Source organism: Tetranychus urticae, chromosome 1 (genome assembly GCF_039701765.1).
Source record: "Tetranychus urticae isolate SD_2017Ah chromosome 1, NJAU_TeUrti_SD_1.0, whole genome shotgun sequence".
NCBI classification, from domain to species: Eukaryota; Metazoa; Arthropoda; class Arachnida; order Trombidiformes; family Tetranychidae; genus Tetranychus; species Tetranychus urticae.
Window position 1 is genome coordinate 14,810,027 of NC_142958.1, and position 19,168 is coordinate 14,829,194.

At 32.6% G+C, this 19,168-nt stretch overlaps 4 protein-coding genes across 4 annotated transcripts; 2 read left to right on the forward strand and 2 right to left on the reverse strand.

Annotated features, from left to right (window-relative positions):
* The first annotated feature begins 1,154 nt into the window (after positions 1-1,154).
* LOC107367795 (uncharacterized) lies at positions 1,155-3,153 on the forward strand. The gene is made up of 2 exons (XM_015935543.3): positions 1,155-2,287; positions 2,347-3,153. Exons 1-2 carry the CDS (start codon positions 1,197-1,199, stop codon positions 2,921-2,923), a joined length of 1,668 nt encoding a protein of 555 aa, XP_015791029.2. The 5' UTR covers positions 1,155-1,196; the 3' UTR covers positions 2,924-3,153.
* Positions 3,154-3,409: 256 nt separating this feature from the next.
* LOC107367694 (uncharacterized) lies at positions 3,410-5,110 on the reverse strand. Its single transcript, XM_015935433.3, has 4 exons — positions 4,953-5,110; positions 4,467-4,812; positions 4,236-4,379; positions 3,410-4,163 (listed from the first exon to the last, which is right to left on the reverse strand). The coding sequence occupies exons 1-4, from the start codon at positions 4,965-4,967 to the stop codon at positions 3,892-3,894; spliced, it is 777 nt and encodes a 258-aa protein (XP_015790919.1). The 5' UTR covers positions 4,968-5,110; the 3' UTR covers positions 3,410-3,891.
* Positions 5,111-7,023: 1,913 nt separating this feature from the next.
* On the forward strand, positions 7,024-9,993 carry LOC107367695 (uncharacterized). The gene is made up of 6 exons (XM_015935434.3): positions 7,024-7,144; positions 7,326-7,521; positions 8,103-8,245; positions 9,381-9,555; positions 9,621-9,697; positions 9,767-9,993. Exons 1-6 carry the CDS (start codon positions 7,129-7,131, stop codon positions 9,922-9,924), a joined length of 765 nt encoding a protein of 254 aa, XP_015790920.1. The 5' UTR covers positions 7,024-7,128; the 3' UTR covers positions 9,925-9,993.
* A 527-nt stretch (positions 9,994-10,520) lies between these two features.
* Cog3 (conserved oligomeric Golgi complex subunit 3) lies at positions 10,521-13,428 on the reverse strand. The gene is made up of 3 exons (XM_015935432.3): positions 11,401-13,428; positions 11,015-11,323; positions 10,521-10,934 (listed from the first exon to the last, which is right to left on the reverse strand). Exons 1-3 carry the CDS (start codon positions 13,327-13,329, stop codon positions 10,776-10,778), a joined length of 2,397 nt encoding a protein of 798 aa, XP_015790918.1. The 5' UTR covers positions 13,330-13,428; the 3' UTR covers positions 10,521-10,775.
* Positions 13,429-19,168: the final 5,740 nt, after the last annotated feature.

A 19,168-nucleotide genomic window follows, 5' to 3' on the forward strand; every position in this document is an offset into this window, starting at 1 on the left:
TCCTCAAGTTATTGGTTTAGACAAGTTTTGGGTAAGGCATAAGAAGTCCTCGTCGGCTCACTTCTCTTCTCATTAGCCACAGCTAGTTTCGGCTTAAGCCGAGTGGCTAATCAAAAAACTTAATATTTAAGAGTTAAATTTAACAATTAACTTTGTTATACAGCCCAGTCAGTTATATTAAAATCATCTGGTAATTATGAATCATTTTTTACAACTCAGAGACCATTTCCGAACCAGTAATGCATTGTAAACATGAAATGGCATCATTTTCATCATTGAATTCAGGAAAACTGAAATTAAGACGAGACTTGCGTTTGTTAAGCTTGTGGAATTGCTAATATCTTTAAATTAAGTGAATAACAAAGTTAATTGTTAAATTTAACTCTTAAATATTGAGTTTTTTTGATTAGCCACTCGGCTTAAGCCGAAACTAGCTGTGGCTAATGAGAAGAGAAGTGAGCCGACGAGGACTTCTTAAGACTTACCCTTTGCCCAAAAGTAATCAAGATGTGAAAGTATCCAAAAATACTGATCAAAAGAAGTCTCAAGATTTGATCAACATGACAATTTTTTTGTAAGTAAACTTGCGGTTTTTTTGATAAATTGAATTTTTTGATCAGCTAGCCTCTGAATCTTTACTTTGCTACTTTGAAGATTAGATGTAAAACTCCAAGATTCATAATTTAGAATCATAAATTGTAAAAACATTATCGACGGCTTGAGAATATATCAGCTGAAAATATCGGTTAATAGAGGTAATCTAAGGGTAAGAAAAATATCAAAGAGTAAGATAACTTTTTGTATTAATCTAAATTTTATCTCATTTTTAGCTTATTCTTAGCTCATATATTCTCATGCTCCTTTTTGGTTTCTTACTACTAAAGGGTGTTGCGTTTAATAAGGTGCAATTATCAGTTACCAAAGCGAAGATAAAAAGATGGACAAAGGTAAAGATCAAGACATCTTACATTTAGTTAATCTTTTTATCTACATTGGATAGGATTTTAGGATTACACTACAAGTGTTATTATGCCGCAAAAAATGCTATTTTATTTATTGTAGTTTCTTTTTACTCTATGATTAGTAAGGGTTCGTAGTACCATCTTTACCTCTAGTTTTGCCAATTGTAAATGCAGTTTCCATTAATGTTGTATACGTGAAAAATTTTAACTAATAATATCGACTGTGAATTCAAAATGGTTGTGATTAAGTTGGTTAAAGATGATAGTTCAAAAATTCTATCTCTAGCTTACAAGGATAGAGAAAATGGCGACTTAATTATTATCAACAAGGGTAAAAGATTTAATGTTCATAAAACTATTTTTTGCTACGCCATACCTCATTTTGCTAAGATGGTCGCATCTGGAATGAAGGAAGCTACCAGTAAAGAGATAATACTTGACCACCCGATTAAATTATTTGAGATTATCATTGATTGGGCCTATTGTCAACCGATAGAGATTACCGATGAAAATGTTAATGAATTATGCCATCTAGCTGATTACTTGAATATACCTGATTTGACCCATGAATGTTTATTCACTTTATTCGATACTTTTTCTGATCAACCGATGCTTGAGATCGATTATTGGAGGAGCCAGGCTGCTGTAATTAACATTGGTAAAATTATTGACAGGTACATTAGTTTAAATTTTCGTAAGATTATATCAACTTCAAAGTTCCTCACTTATGATGTTGATACAGTTGACTACATAGTAAGTTGCAATATATTGGATATTGACAAGGAAATTGAAGTGTTTGATGCTATTATGATGTGGATTTACGAGAATATTAAGGAAAACATTGTCCATCTGCCCAGGTTGCTCACCAAACTACACTGGTCTTCTATCAATCATGCAGAATTTGTAGACAAAATTGCCTCTAATTTCTGTATCAAAGGGAATAAAGATTGTCATGCTCTAATGATGTCTGCGTTTGGATTGATTCACCTAGGTTCATCTGATTCGGCTGGATCGCTAAATTTAAAACTTGAACCTCGTGAATTTCACGGTGGCCCTACACGTTTATTTTTCTTGACAGATGTATCTATGTCCAGAAAGAAAGTTGAATATTTGGATGACATTGGAGATGTACAAGAAATTTGTATACTCGACTATGACCATACACTGGTTGCTCGAAGGCTGCAACATTCTCACATGTCTGAGCATTGTTTTTCTGATTATATCGTTCAAATAGACTGGAAACGTCGCCGGTGGAACCATTTTAAAAATGATGAACTAATAATTACTAAATCCTTTGAGCATGTAATTACATTTGAAAAAATTCCGTAAGTATTCTTTTTATTAGAAATTTTTTTCACTTTCCCTTTTTTTCATTCACCATTAGACCACGCAAAGTTTGTTTGAAAAAAGGACCACGAACTATTGAGCTTGAGCCCGTTCCGATATATGATTTTGTTTATACTGGTCTTACATTAAGATCGGTTATTCAATATAAAAGTTGGTTTTACGTAATCGCAAAAGCTTATCGTATAGAAAAGGAAATAATTGTACAGGAATTTCACCCCATGGAAAATATTCACAAATATGTATCAAAAGATTCTTCTGCCAAATACCAACTTTACGAAAAGCTTGAAAATAACAAAATCAAACATTTAGCTTTCGATGACTATCTAATTCTGTTTCTGGATGATTTTTGTTCCATTTATGATATTAATTCCAAGAAATGGAGTCATCAAAAAAATCCAATACGTGGTTCAACGTCGAATACGGTATTTTGTGTTCATCAATCAGGATTACTGGCATATGACTTTTGTCTACAAATTCTTCATGAATTTACAATCGTTTCTGGTGAGCTTGTCAGTTTAAGTGCAAGAAAGATAATATACGTAGACGGTCCAAAATCTTCGTCGGAAATATTTTCAGCATCAGGTGAATTTTTGAAGTACTCGCATGAAACATGATAAGTTAAATCGATCTGAAATATTGAAAATACATAGGCTCTGAAGGCATTTTTTCATATAATTGTAATGTGAATAATGTACTCGTTAAATGAATTGCTGTGATGTTCAATTCAAATCATTTCTAAAATTCATTAGTTCATTGTGTAAAATAATTTACTTTAACAAATTTTAAACAAGCACCAAATATAATATATTAGTACGTATAAAAAATTAAAAATATATTTGATAAAATATTTATGATGTGTTGCTTTAAAAGTTATTCAAATTAAATGATTATTTATTATTCTCTTGCTTAAAGAAAGCCTTGTGTTTGACTTGAACGGATATCATTTCAAGGTATGTTTCGATGTGCATCGTTGATTGAGCCTTGTTTATGATAATTTAGTGATAATGTTTGGCAAATAAGAGTTATTTCCTGACAATCACTTTGGTTGGCTGGGTAAGATCATAATGAAATTTTGGATTAAATAAATTCTGAGTTATGAATTATAGAAATGACAACAATTTATTTTGTAAAGAGTTAATTTGAACGGACGATAGAACTATTGGGGGAAAATAATTACATTTCAAGGGTGTCTATAATTAATAACAAAAAAATATAGATTGGATATGTGTACATGATAGAAATATGGTTTTTTACAGTGGGTTTGCGGAGGAATGTTAACCAGTTGATAACAGAAGATGAAAATATAAAAATTGCATTGAACAATTAACAGTTAATCATTGAATCGGAAAACTGAGTATTACAAAAAATTTGCAACGTTTCTTGAGCAAAAAAAGTTCGAGAAGTTTGTAGGAGTTGGTCGTTTTTACAGAATCGAAGGTTGGTTGAAGTAGAATCACAGGTTGAATCAATATTTTAAAAATGTCTAAATTACTATATCATATCTAAATCAAGTTGTATGAATGCATCAAATGAGTTTGAATACCTGAGTACAGTCATCATTTATTGCAGAGCATTTTGTCGTTTAACCCCAGAGTCCTTTTCCACCTCCGACGGCCTTTTTGACTCCTGCTCCTCCTGCAGCTCCGGCTGCTTTCTTGAAGCCAGCTGAGCCAGCAGCTCCTGCTTTTCCAGCGGTCTTGAATCCTGCGCCAGCGGCGAAGCCTTTCTTTCCACCCTTGGCACCCTTCTTGAAACCAGCGGCACCAGCAGCACCAGCCATGCCTGCCTTAACACCCTTAGCTCCGATAGCACCACCAGCAGCACCGAAACCAGCAGCCTTACCGAATTTGAATCCTATTACAATTAAATTTTGATTAGTATGATTCTCTAAGTTGAAATATGATCTCTTTCAGGGTAAATACTAACCTTGGCTGACTCCGAACTTTTTGACGACTCCGATTTTCTTGTTGTAACCAGCTCCACCGGCCTTGACGAAACCTCCCTTCTTACCGAACTTCTTGCCGAATGCTCCAGCAGCGAATCCCTTTTTCACAGCAGCGCCCTTTTTACCTGATAATAATGAATAATTGACAAGAATGTTAGTTGAAAATGTTTTTCATTGGCAAACCAATGCGATTTATAGAGACGAGTACTAACCTCCTGCAGCTCCAGCGGCACCATAAGCAGCACCACCTTTGGCACCTTTGGCTCCTGCTTTGAAGCCAGCTTTACCAGCTTTGCCTGCCTTGAAACCAGCGGCGGCAGCACCTTTTTTGCCACCTTTGTGTGCAATGACAGCAGCTCCGCCTTTACCTCCGTAACCAGATTCAGCGCCTTCTAAATCGGATCCGATTTCTCGCTTGTTTCGACTTTCAATAGCACCATCGTCAGTGTCATCAAATTCAGAGTTTTCCTCGGTATCTTCTAATTCATTTGGATCAACATCAGATTGACACTTTCCAAAGTTAACCAACATCAAGGAGAAGATAGATAAGAGAAGAACCTAAAGATTGAAACAATGATGGAGGGAAAACAAAGGTAACACAATATTTAGTTATTAACTGTAAACAAAAAGTAAATCCATGGAAAATAAAAAATAGTCAACAATTTGAACTGTGACCAGACAAAGAAAATTGTTCTCACCAATCGCATATTCATTTTTGCTGATGTTTAACACTAAGAATAATTATAAAAATGAATGTTAAATGTAGGGTTAACAAACACAGTAAATTAATCCGTGGATTAGGCACAAAAGATTTGCTGCAACTTTGCTGTTGTTGTACACTCTGATTTGATGACAACTCAACTAATGATCAACTATGATCCAAGAATCACTATTTATACCATTTTAGAGGACCAAACATTTGAGCACTCGAATTAAAAGCATTTCCCGTTGGATTGACCTTAGAGAAGGGAAAAGGAGAGAAAACGTCTTAAATTTTGTTGACTGTCAAAAAAGGATAACCCGTTGAAAGGAGAGTTGGCGAACGAGGGAAAAAGAAAGAGTCTGTGAAAGTGAAAAAGGGAGGAGGAAGTATGCATTTTTGAGTTCCAAGTGTTAAGGTAAATCAAAATGATCAACTGACAAACCAAAAAAAAAAACATAATTGTACAAAATTTAAAGTCTAAGTTTACCTGGCAGGGAATGATCTTGAATTAAGGTCCATTACACTTGGACGATTTTCACTGTTTCTTTGTGTAAACTCTATCGTCCGTTTGTTGATTCTTGTGGCCGTCGGGATAAACCAGACTAAAAAAACTTGTCCGATTATAATAGATTAACCTTCATTAAGAGTTAATTTCACAATTTAACAGCGCGGTTCAACACATTTCACATTTTAATTCATCCAAAAGCGCAACTTAACTGTCTCATCAATTAATCGTATCCACTGGTTACACCTATCGATTACAAGGTAACAATAGATGAAGCATTTTCGTAAGTGAAACAATTAGTAAATCAATTTCAAAATGTTCAAGTTAAACATGATCAAATGTAATATCGTAGATGGAACCAATAAATATCTTAAAATTCATTAACTATTACCAAGATGAAGGCCATAAACAAACCTGAGGCTGTGAATAGTGATTGGCCATTTGTTACCTTATCTAAATGTAATTCATATTAAACATGAAGACAACAACAGCATTAACAATCAATTAATCAAAAAGTCTTAAAATTCAACAAGTGACATGAAAATGAAGTAAATAATCATTTTAATTGAACATTTCATCAAAAACTGGATTCAAATAGAGCCTTGAAAAATATTGCATACAAATTATTTAATAAAAGACAAACCAAAGTCTAATTGGTATCGAATCCATCCAATGGGTTAAACAAGGTCCATTGACCAGTTAAACCCAATTAGATTCTTGTTCGTTTCTTTACCTCTAATTTACAAAACATTAACCAGTTGATTGACTCGATTTCAATCAAAGCTATCCCATAATTAGCAGGGAATAGCCCAAAGAATTAAGGTTTCATTACTAGCAATCAATCTTCCTGCTTAAAGCGGTTCTTTTCAAAAACCAAAGTGTTTCTCAAATGTAATTTAAATTGTAATTCAAGTTGATTCTTAATGTAAATAGCTGACAATTGTAAAGAAATTTTGATTACACTTGGCAATATAAACAAATGTCTAATGTTATTGACTAACCATCTTGTTATTGATACAAACTGTTGACAATAAAATGGTTAATATACAATTGACCAGAAGGCATATTATTTTCCCATTCAACCTCAACAATCATAAGAAGCATATTTATCATCTTAATTGTTGATCATGATCTAGACAAACAAGTTTAGTATCAAAAAATATTGAAGTTATTATTAAAATGAAAGGAAAGAAGAGACTTGGTGAAATTGGTTGTAACTAGAGTTTCAGCAATACATTGGCTATTTGGTGTTGATTACGGATGAATCTGGTAATATTTTTGTTGTTGGACCTTAACGTCATGGATTTTCCCTGATCTAATGAAATTTCATGGAAAGTTTCTAGTTTCAGTGATGAACACTCTGTTAACGTAAGAAAAGTTCATGTTTTTTTTATCAGAAGCAATATTCAAGTTCATCACTCATTTCTGAAACTTGTTTTGCTCTTCATTTCTCCCTCTTATACTGAATAATATTTACTCTCACTTTCACTAATATTTAATTAATCTGACCGTCCATCAGTTTAGACGATGATAAACTTTAAAACAGATTCATTTAAGTTACTAACAGTGATCAGTTCAAGTTAACTCAACATCTTTTCCTCAAGTCCACAAGTCAACTCCTTATTATAAACCAATTTCATTAGATTAATATTATTTAATTGTAACCATGTTTTCCACAAAATGTAAGCTCTAATTGTAATATTTAACAATCTTAACAATCTCAATATTAATCAATATTTTTCAATCTTTTGTTTACTCTCAATACATGTTGGTGTTCACTGGATTGTTTGGTTACCATTGTGATCGCATTCACTTTTGGATTGTTTTTGCCCAACATTCATTTATTTTGTTCATTCTAATTAGTTTTAATTTGTTTAACTCTTGGAATTGTTTTGTTAATTGTAAACCCTTGTGAGGCTCAAAGAAAGCGAACCAAGCCTTTACCAGAATGTCACTGGGAAGGAATGGATGAATGCATCAAACCGCTCTTCTACTTCAGCCATCGACCCAACACAACTGGACTTGCCTTGAATCGCCGAGAACATGCTTTACTTTGCAGGTAAATTACTTCACAATTAACTCGAAATACTATCAAAGGTTTTAATTAGTCGAGAGTCAAAGATGATACCAGAATATAAATTAACTATTTACAAAATTCAATTTCTTCAACAACTAATTTTTACCTTTCAAATTGAGTCTCCTCGATCGACAGTTAGCTTTTTAAAGCAACCCAATCTGGTTTACCTTGATCGTTTCGTTATTGCTAAATTGTTAAGTTAACTTTTCCAAAATATCTTCTAATCACAAAAATCAGATTAAATCAGCTTTACTCAGCATTTACAGGTCAACTTATGATTAAAATATTGTTGCTATTTTCCTTCAATAACCAAAAATTTTTATTAACTTTACGCTACCTTGAAAGTGTCATCAAAATTGTTAGCGAGAAACCATTTGATTTTAAGATTACTTTCAACTTCGCAATCTTTACAATCAAGACAATTAAGAAACTCAAGACCAGTTCTTCAGCCCTAAACCCAAACACACTGTTACAATGTAAAGCTAACAATCGTTTAGACTTTACCAAATCAATCTTTTAATTTTAATACTAATCTAATTCATCTTGTAATGTTTGATATTTAGGTCAATCAAAAATGTAACTGATTGTGTCCAAGATTTCTTTACCCGGTGTGGAACTGCCTTGTCGCAGGAAATGTTTGTTTTGGTCAATGAAGTTTATGTGAACAATGTGAAACCATTTTGTCGCAATGGAGACACCAAAAACAGTACGTAACCATCTTGAACAATCAACTTCTGATGATGATTTGAATTTCCTTGGGACAAGCCAATGAACTATTATTTGCTTCATTTTCACTCATTTTCATTGTTAAATCTCAAAACCTTGAAGTAAAGGATTGTGGTTGCCTTTAAATTTTCAGGGTTAGGAATTCAAAGCGATCACCTTTGATTGAAATCATTGATTTAATCGGATCACTTCACTTTAATTGTAAATAATCAGCATCCAAATAACCAAAACCAACATTCATAAACCTCTCTCTAGCGACACCAATTTTGACAAATTTAGGCACTTCAATGAAATCATTGTAAATAGACTTGATCATTGGATTGCTTTAATTGTCAAATGTTAATAGTTGTTTGTTTTTGCCTTCGTAACCATTTAAGATTTAGTTTCTTCATACATTTAATTAGATGTTTAATTAGCAACATTTTTCCGCAATTAACAACTTCTATTTCCTTTATTGTTTCAAGAAACGGTTTAACTTCAGTGTTTGATGGATAGAGCCTAAAATTTCCTGTAACGTTTTGAGAAGGGCAAATTTTATTTCCAGGATTGTAATAATTTATAAATTCATATTTTTACCAATCAATTAGTCTGTATTAATATATGCGAGAAAGCAAGGCACATTATAACTGCTGTTAATTGCCTTATGATTGTCAATGACTGAATAGTCAATTTCATTAACAAACACTAAAAATACTCGACTTGAGGAAAGCTTTTTCACTATCATTATTAATCCTCAGCCAAAAATTTAACCAACCATGGCAGTCAGTTATGACCTTTTTTCAGATATACCATGAAAATGGCCGAGGACAATAATCAGGTGAAAACGGAAAATACTAAATAGTATTAAATTTGTTAAAAATAGCTAAAATGAGCACAAAAAATCATGAACAGCAATTGATCGGATGTAAACAGATTAATTTTAATTTGGTTATAAGCCAAGTTTAAGATTATTTTGAATGCTCTAACCTTTTGAACCAAAGTGAATATCTTTCAATCCTACCTGATTTTTAATTCACGGCTAAATTAAAGATTGGTTCAAGTCATCTTAAATCTCAATACGATTATGATTTTAATATCAATTGATCTTCTTTCTTATTTTCCTTGATTTTCATTAGATTACTTGGAACATGCAAGATGTGTAAATAATGTTCAATTGACTCAACAATTTAGACGTAAATGTGTAAGCAGATTCCAGGCCACATTGGAAAGCATGGAGGAACAAGTTGATTACTCTAATAGAATCGGATTAGCTTGTTGTGGATATCGAGCTTGGCTTGATTGCTCTACAGAGTAAGCTTCAATTTAACATTTTAATTGCTTACCAATTACTGTTATCTAATTTTCTTTCGTTTCAGGTCTATAAAAGAGGAATGCCAACCTGGAGATAATGCGGCTCAAGCCTTTATTGATTATTTCAATGCCTTCACTGGAGGTATGTTTTAATGAAACAATCTGAATTGCTATGTTACTTAATTTATTAACTGGTTTGTTTAATTTTCAGGTGTCCCTCGCTATGTGTGCCAACCAAAGAAATATGATCCTGAGTCAAAGTTTTGTCGCAAGGTTTTACCCACCGTTCGTCGAAGACCAAAAGGACGTAACAGTGACAATGTTTTCTCCAAATATTTTTCACTCTTCTATCCAAACATTGGCTTTTAAATAAACTGATCTAATTTTTATGTTTTAATATTATATAATTGGAATAAAATCTTTTGCCATTGCATGAAATAGTTCACAAAAAAATCTACAATTTATGTGATTTCTGGTGCCATTTCAATTTAATGCGAGGTTAAACTTCAAGTAGCCTATTGTACCAAACCAGATTATTTAGTATGGATAAAGCCTGAAATTAGACTTTTTAAACCATTTCTAGGGATACAACATTCGCTTCTGATTTAAATGATGTAAACTATTCTTCAAAAATATTTGGCTCGCAAATTATTGAATAAAAACCACCGAAACAACGCGAAACTGGGTAATCATATTGTTTAACATTCAGCAAATGAAAAGAATGAATCGAACATTATTTACAACATTTGATTGATAATAGCTTTAAACTATTAATAGATGCTTAAAGCGAAATCGTTTTCTCTATCCTTTTGGCTTTCCTCCTTTGCATAATTTTAACTGAAATGGGTTAGATTTTGATTGAATAAAAATAATCGTGATTTTTTTATATTAAATATTTACTTTTATACCTTTGAAAAAAACTTTTCCTGTGTATTGCAATATATTGGAAATATTTGACAGCGATAGAAATTTTTTTAAAATTTATCAACAATACCATTCAAAAACATAATAAATCAATAAATAGTGAATTAAGCTTTCCGAGCTTAATACGTAAACGGGTAAACAAATGAAATATCGACTCCTTTGCCCATTGCAGGTTTGCTGATTGACGGGTTGAAGAGTCAAGTGACGAGAATAAATTATTAGGCTAATTATTTACAGGTGAATGGATGATAATTATTGCTAGTTTGATTATTGTTAAGTAAAGGTGCATCAATAGCTTATGATGTTGATGATGTAACTGAATCATGTAAATTGGAAGGAACAAAAATTTTCTCGTAAACATCCATTGGTGGTAATTCAATCAGCAAATGTTTATCTTTGTCATAGGCACTGAGCACAGTTTTCCTGAATTCATCCAACTGTTTGAGAACTTTGTTCTGAAAATAAAAGAATCAAATGAATCATTAATTAAAATTATCGGTAAAAATATAATATATTCAATAAATAATCAACAAACCTTTATTGGTTTGAAGAGAATGTTTTCCGTGTCAGGATTAGCAAGGTAGAGCGACATTGATTTACGTATAGATGAATTAGTTGATTCTAGGTGACTTGTTAATTCTTTAAGAACCTTATTAATTTCTTCGATTGTAGGTAAATTAGTTGAAGGAGTTTTGATGCACCTTCGTAACAGTTCAAGATGTGATTTAATTGGTAGCAACATATTGTTGGCACTGGAGCTGATGAACTTTTCACAGATGCTTTTAATTTCGGTGTCAACGATTTTTTGAGGATCCAAAACATGGTCAATCACTTGAGGAGCTCCCTGCACAAAAATAATAAAACAATAGATTAGTTGATGAATCAATAAATACTAAATTAAAGTAAAAAGCTGATACTAACAGGAACTTCGAAAAGAAATTGAAGTAATCCATTGCTACTTTTAAGGCTGAAAAAATTACGATTGTTGAATAGATTCATTGCTGCTGTTTTGACTCGCTCGAAATCAATTTCAACTTCTCGGACAATACATTCAATCCTAAATGGCGTGATTTGCTCTCTAACAATCAATAAGTGTTTGATCAGAAAGAGGCTACCATCAGATGGACTTTTATTTTTACTAATCTCGGATCCAGCTCGTTTTAGTGACTCCAAACAACCAGCAACAACTTCTTGGGCTAATCCTTGGAATGCAGGTTTATCAAGGGATCGATAAAGCTTAGCAAGACACATGATTGTTCTCCGAACTGTTGGATACCACATTCCATGAATATCTGCTGGAGATCGTGATGCATATCTACCGAAAGAGGAATCATTGTAAGTTGCTAGAGAAATGTCCGATAAAGTGGTCGATGTAATGGAAGACAACGAATCACTTCGAACTAAAGGGCCAGGTGAATTGGTAGATAAACATTCAGCAATACTCTCCATCATTTCAAGTTTATCTGGATAAGCAAGATCACCAGGAGCTGGTACATATTCAATAAGGTTGGTTTGAATATAAATAGCAGTTCGGTAGACTAGACGCTCTTGGACATCTTGTAGCAATGAGTTCAATGCTCGACCGAAGGAAAGTGTTTCGTTTCCTTGAATCAAAGAAAACTCTTCTGTCCCTTCACTTCTCAATATACAACAAAGTTCAGATAATGTTTCCAAATGATTGATGTGAATAACAATAGGACGAAGGACGTTGTATAGTTGGACACAAAGAGTTTCAAGAAAATCGATCAAGAATTGGGATGGAGAAGTAAAAAATTGATAGAAAAGTTGATGTTCATCTTTGCAAATATGTACAAGCATACGACAAGTGTTGCGACTAAGGGTACAGTAACTGCGTCCGTAGGAAGTCACTGTGTCATCGATGGCTGCTGTTAATACTGGAACAATGAGGGATTCTCGAACTTGGAAATACACTTGATGGCATTCGTCGAGATACTGTTGATAAAGTGGATTGTTTTCAGCTCTTTCCTCGATCATTGTGACTAGAGATTTGATTCTAGCACAAGAAGATTGAAATCTGCCATAGAAAAGCGAGAAGACAGAATCGTTATCAGATAAAACTTTTCCTGATTCCGGCATAACTGATTTAGCAGCATTTTGAATGGAGTTTATCACGTATTTTTTGATGGTTTCCAGGGCTGTATCTTGTAAAATCTTATATTGGTCAATGAAGTGTTCACTCTCTTTATAGTTTGATTTGCAGGCAAGAAAGTTGATACACTCGTCAAGTCTAGTTAAGGTCGGCATTAAAGATTCATTGAGAATCAATACAGAAGATGAACCGAGTTTCTTGGTCATAACTTCCAGTTCTTTGAAATAATTAAGTTTCTCATTGATTGCCTCGACCGCCATGATTAAACTCCTTTCTTGTTGTAAAATATTTTCACACATAGAATGAACTGATGTTATTTTACTCGCCTTGGAGTCAAACATCTTCTTGAGATAGTAAAGATTATCCAATAAACATTCAATTTGCTTGGAAAGCGTCTGACACAGGTTAAGATTGTCCTGTAAACATTTAAATCTAATTTCATCTTCACTTTCCAAAGTTGTCTCTACAGAGTCAAACCAGCGTTCAATATCTCGTAAGGTGCTGAAATTATTGACAGCATCACCAATCATTGTTGAATCACTGTCATCTTTGATGATACCTTCACTAAGGTTTGACTGTTTCCTATCTCCTCCTGATTCAATATCATACGGTGATGATGATTCTTGAGTTGTCAATTTTTCCAATCTCTCTAGTAAAGCCAATTGTTTAGGTGACAATGGACACAATCGTGAATCTTCCGCTTCCCAGAGGTCATAAACATTTGCTGTTAACTCAAACATAGCTGTCACATATATTTCGAGATGATATTTATTGCTTTAATTAAAATATCACATTGAAAATAATGCAGTAGAGGTGCGTTGTTTTCACTAATTTGGTTAACACAACCAGTAACTGCGTTTACTTCACCCCCAGTTACAAGTAACCGGTAACTCGGTGGTTACAGATACTCTGCCGCCAAATTCAAAAGTTAAAAACCTAAATTTTTCACCAATTTAATTTGTAATCAAAATAGTGAATAAATATTATAAATTATAGTAAACAATAGTATAAAGTCAATTATACAAGCAGATCATATCAGAAAATTGAAGAGTTTAAGCATTCAAATTGATAATATCAGTCCTCAATCAATGAAAATAAAATAACTATCTGACAGCTGAACAATTAACATAAAAATGTATTTCGTAAATGTATGAACATGTATCAAGATAAGGTCTGTAAGATTATTAATGGTTTAATGGGCTACTCAGTTACAATCAAGATGAACTGATGAAAAAATTCGCATAGAATCCATAATGACATAAGAATTGAATTTAATATTCGATCTTTTGAACAAGTTTCTCTGTAAAATTGAAAATTGGGAAAGTAATCCGGGCTTTTGATTCATTTTAATCGTGGTAATTTATAATATCGAAATGTCCCCAATACGATGCATATGTATCTCGGTGTTGATTAACCTGCTATTCATATTAATTTGAATCAGCATGACCAGTACCAATATATTTAGATTGAAAATGTTAAATCTTTCAGTAATCTTGGTTCACTTCCCTGTCCCACTCCTTGAATAATATTATCTGTAATAAGCATAAACATAATTTCAGTTAATTAATAAAATACATGTTAGCTTCGTATCTGTAGTCAAAATTAATTACTTATTTCGTTGTGCTCGATCATAAGTTTATAAAATGTAAATTAAAAATTTTGAAAGTTGAAATTGCATCAATTCCATTTTTATTACATCATGGAAAGTTGAAGCAGTTTTACAAAATGTTGAAAAGGACTAAACACGTACTTTTACTAGTAAATTCACGAGCGTTTAGGGGCATAAAAATGAGGTTAATTTGATTAATTGGAACTATGATTGATATTTTTTGTACGTTACGGTCACAGAATTTGTCTTTAAACTGATTTGCCTTATGTAAACTTTGATGTTTTACCCGAAAATAGTGTTAATTTAAGGGTCAAAAGCAAGAGAAGCAATAGTATTGTATTAGGTACCTTTTCTGGTAAACATCTTCTGGTTTCTGGTTTGCAATTGTGAAAGTGCAAATACTTGTGTTTTCTTTGATAGTAGGTTATTTATTAGGTTATAAAAACATCGAACAAGGAAATAATGATATATTCATGCAACTCGCAAATTTCTATGATCTATAGTTTTCGTTCGAACCGCGTTCGAAGATTAAATTTCAATTGCATTTTGTACAGTTATGGTTATGTATTTTCACTCCATACTGATGTTGGAAATGCAGCTTTTAATGGCCAATTGTAAAATGCATTTATTATGGTAGATATGATTTTCTTTTTCTGGACAATTGGTCATTTCGATATTCGATTCAAAGCTCTATTTTCGAGCAAAGGAAAATGCTAAAGAGCTGCAACTTGTTTCGCATCAACGAAAATTGTTGGTGAACATGAAGAACTAAAAACTTTTGTCAATTTAGCAATAGTTTCCTAGATTCTGGCCATTGGCTGCAAAAATTCGAGTCTCGATAGTTAGAGAATGATAACACTTATAGTTGCCAATCTTTCGATAAATATGCTATCGGATTAGGTACTATGCTACACGGAAATCTGAAATCATGCAACATAATAAACGAAAAGTTATAGAATTTCTTAAGTTGCCAGATTATTGATTGATTTATGTGCGAAAATGTTTGCAGCTTCGCCAGTTTGTGTCTGTTGGTGCAGTAGGTTGGGTCCATTGTTCCTTGTATTCATCCATATTAAATTGTAGCGCATAATGCCATAGCATTTTACTCGAGAGAATGAAGAACATAATGACACTATTCTCGAAACATCGAAGCTCAAAGTTTTGGGTCCAATGTGCAAAATCTAGACAAATAGCGTCAAATTGACACAAATTTTTAGTCGTTGATGTTCACCAACAATACTTGTCGAGCAAAAATTAGTTTCAGCTCTTTGGTTATTTGCATTGTCCGCAAAAAGAACTTTCAATCGAAAATCGAAATGACCGAATTTACATAGCCAAAAAGTTATATACGGCAAAATATTTGCATTTTCAGGTTTGTTATTGAAAGTAGAATTCAGAGCTTCAATTAGATGCCAATATTTATAACCATAACTGTAAAAATGTTCACTGTTCTTCGTGCGAAAGCTAAGAAACGAAAGCAGAAGAAGCAACAGTATTGTATTAAAATTGTAAGTATCTTTCTGGTTAACATCTTCTAGTTTCTGGTTTACAAATGAAAGAATGCAAATATTTGAACTTTTATTGCTTTAAGGTTATTTATTAGGATGCGATTGCATTGAAAAGGCTATTTATAATTGATTTCTTTGACTTGCGAGTTTCTACGATACTTAGTTCTCGAGAAAACAGCGTTCGAAATTGAAAATTCGATTGCATTTTGTACATTTATGGATATAGATATTGGCATCTTATTGAAGCCCAGAGTTTAACTTTTGCTAACAAACCAATATATGCACTTATTTTGGCTGATATAATTTTATATTTTTGTACAATCGGTCATTTCGAATTTTAATTTAAAGTTCTTTTTTCGAAAAACAAAGATAGCTATAGAGCTGAAACTAATTTTTGATGCACGAAAATTGCTGGTGAACAGCAACAAATAAAAATTTGAGTCAATTTGTCGTTAGTTTTATCGATTTTGGACATCGATTGTGAGACTTTGAGCGCCGATATTTCGAGAATGATAATACTTATGATCACAAATATTTCGTTAAATATGCTACTTTATAATTTTCTATAATATATGGAAGTTTAAAGTCACCCAAGAATACAAACGAGAAGTTATAGCATTTATTACTTTAGTTAGTTTATTATTGTTTGGTTTATAAACGAAAATGATTTTAATAGCTTCACCTGTTTGTGTTTGTTAATACACGAGGCAGGCTCTAACATCTTTAGTATTTATGCATATTGATTTGTTGCGCATAATGCCGTAGCATATTTCTCGAAAGAATGATGGCCATGAGTGACACTATTCTCGAAATATCGAGGCTCAAAGTTTTGACACCAATGTCCAAAATCTAGAAAACTAACGACAATTCGACACAAATTTTCAGTCTTTCGTGTTCTCCAAACAGTTCTTGACGATGCAGCACAAGTTTCAGCTCTTTAGCTATTTTCAATGTCCGAAAAAAGAACTTTAAATCGGATATCGAATTAACCGATTTTACAAAAAAATAAAATTATATCAGCCAAAATAAGTGCATTTATTGGTTCGTTATTAAAAGAAGAATTTTGGGCTTCAATAAGAGGCCAATATCTATAACCATGCCTGTACAAAATGCAATCGAAGTTTCAACTTCGAATGCGGTTTTCTCGAGAACTAAGCATCGGAGAAACTTTTTAATGGCAGAAACAAATTTCTAATAGCTCATTTAATGCAGCGGCAGGCTAATGGATAACGTTAATGCAACAAAAGTCAAAATATTGGCATTTATTATTTTAGCAGAAGAAGAAACCAGAAGATGTTTACCAGAAAAGAGACAATTACTTGATAATACAATTCTTTCGCTTCTCTCGCTTTTATCTCGAAGTTTTCAGTCTTTTGGAGTCCTCTTGATTATTCTGACTTGGTTCTAATAACTTATAGTAATAAAAGCAAAAAACGTTTATTTGTAAGTTTCTTCGTGCGAAATCTGAGAAACAAAAGCAGAAGAAGCAACAGTATTGTATAAACATTGTAAGTATCTATCTAGTAAACACCTTCTGGTTTCTTTTTCTGGTTAAAATAATAAATGCCAATATTTTGACCTTTATCGCTTAAAGACTATCCGTTAGGCTGCGATTACATTAAATGAGCTTTTGGAAATTTATTCTTGCGACAAGTTTCTCCGATGCTTAGTTCTCGAGAAAACCGCGTTCGAAGTTGAAACTTCGATTGCGTTTTGTGCAGTTATGGTTATAGATATTGGCCTCTTATTGAAGCTCAGAGTTTAACTTTTAATATTAAACCAGAAAATGCACTTGTTTCTGCAGATATAACTTTGAAGCTCTGTAAATTCAGTCATTTCGATTTTTGATTTAAATTTCTTTTTTTGGACAATGAAAAACGCTAAATTGCTGAAACTAATTTTTAACTGAGCAAAAATTACAACATCAAAGAATATAAATTAGTGTCAATTTGTCACTATTTGTGTAGATTTTGAATATTTGTCCCAAAACTTTGAGGCTCGATATTTCGAGAATAGTGTCACTTATGGTCATCATTCTTTCGAGGCATGTGCTACGGCATTATGCGCAATAATTTAATATGGATGAATACTAAAGATGTTAGTTCCTGCCTCGTTTACTAACATAAATAAACTGGTGATGCTGCAAAAGCATTTGTCTTCATAAATTAAACAATTCTCTGACAGCTTAAGTAACAAAATGCTAAAACTTTTCGTTCATACTCTTACGTGACCTTAGACTTCCGTATATTGTAGTTCCTAATAAAATAGCACATTTACTGAAAGATTGAATATCGTAAGTGTCATCATTCTCTAACTATCGAGAGTCGAACTTTTGCTGTTAATAACCGAAAACTAGGAAACTAAAGATAAATTGACAAAAGTTTTTATTTGCTCATATCAATCAACAATGTTTGTCGATGCAAAACAAGTTTCAGCTCTTTAGCTATTTTCGTTTCTCGAAATTAGAGCGTTGAATCGAAAATCGAAATAACCAGTTGTCCATAAACAGAAAACTTTTTGTTTCAAAATAAGTACATTTTCCGATTGACCATTAAAAGTTGCATCTCTAACATAAGTAAAGTGGGAAAATACATGAACATAACTGTACAAAATTGCAATCGAAGTTAAAACTTCGATTGCAATTTTACCGAAAACTGTAGATCTTAGAAATCTTTTAGTTGGACGAACAAGCTAAGACTACTTTGTTCAATGTATTCGCAACCAAATAAATAACCTAATATCAAGAGAAGTCCAAGGGTTTTCTTTTTACCAGAAACCAAAAGATGTTTAATAATGATTTACTATTGCTTCTCTTGCTTTTGCTTCTTAAATTAACACCAGTTTCGTTTAAACTAAACTATCGAAGTTTAGTTTAGTTTAAGTTAGTTTTATAAGGCAAAGCCCCAATGGTTTGTGAACATCAAAAACTGCAAACTGCTGTCAATTTATCGATAGTTTGCTAGAGTGTGGACATTGGCTGCAAAACTTTGAGCCTCGATATTTCGAGAATAGTTCACTCATGGCCATCATTCTTTCGAGAAATATGCTATGGCATTATGCGCAACAATTTAATATGGATGGTTACTAAAGATGTTAGTACCTGCCTTGTGTATTTACAAACACAAACAGGTGAAGCTGCAAAAAGCATTTTCGTTTATAAATCAAACAATAATAAGACAACTCAATTAATAAATGCTATAACTTCTCGTTCGTACTCTTGGGTGACTTTAAACTTCCATTTATTATAGAAAATTATAAAGTAGCATATTTAACGAAATATTTGTGATCATAAGTATTATCATTCTCGAAATATCGGCGCTCAAAGTCTCACAATCGATGTCCAAAATCGATAAAACTAACGACAAATTGACTCAAATTTTTATTTGTTGCTGTTCACCAGCAATTTTCGTGCATCAAAAATTAGTTTCAGCTCTTTAGCTATCTTTGTTTTTCGAAAAAAGA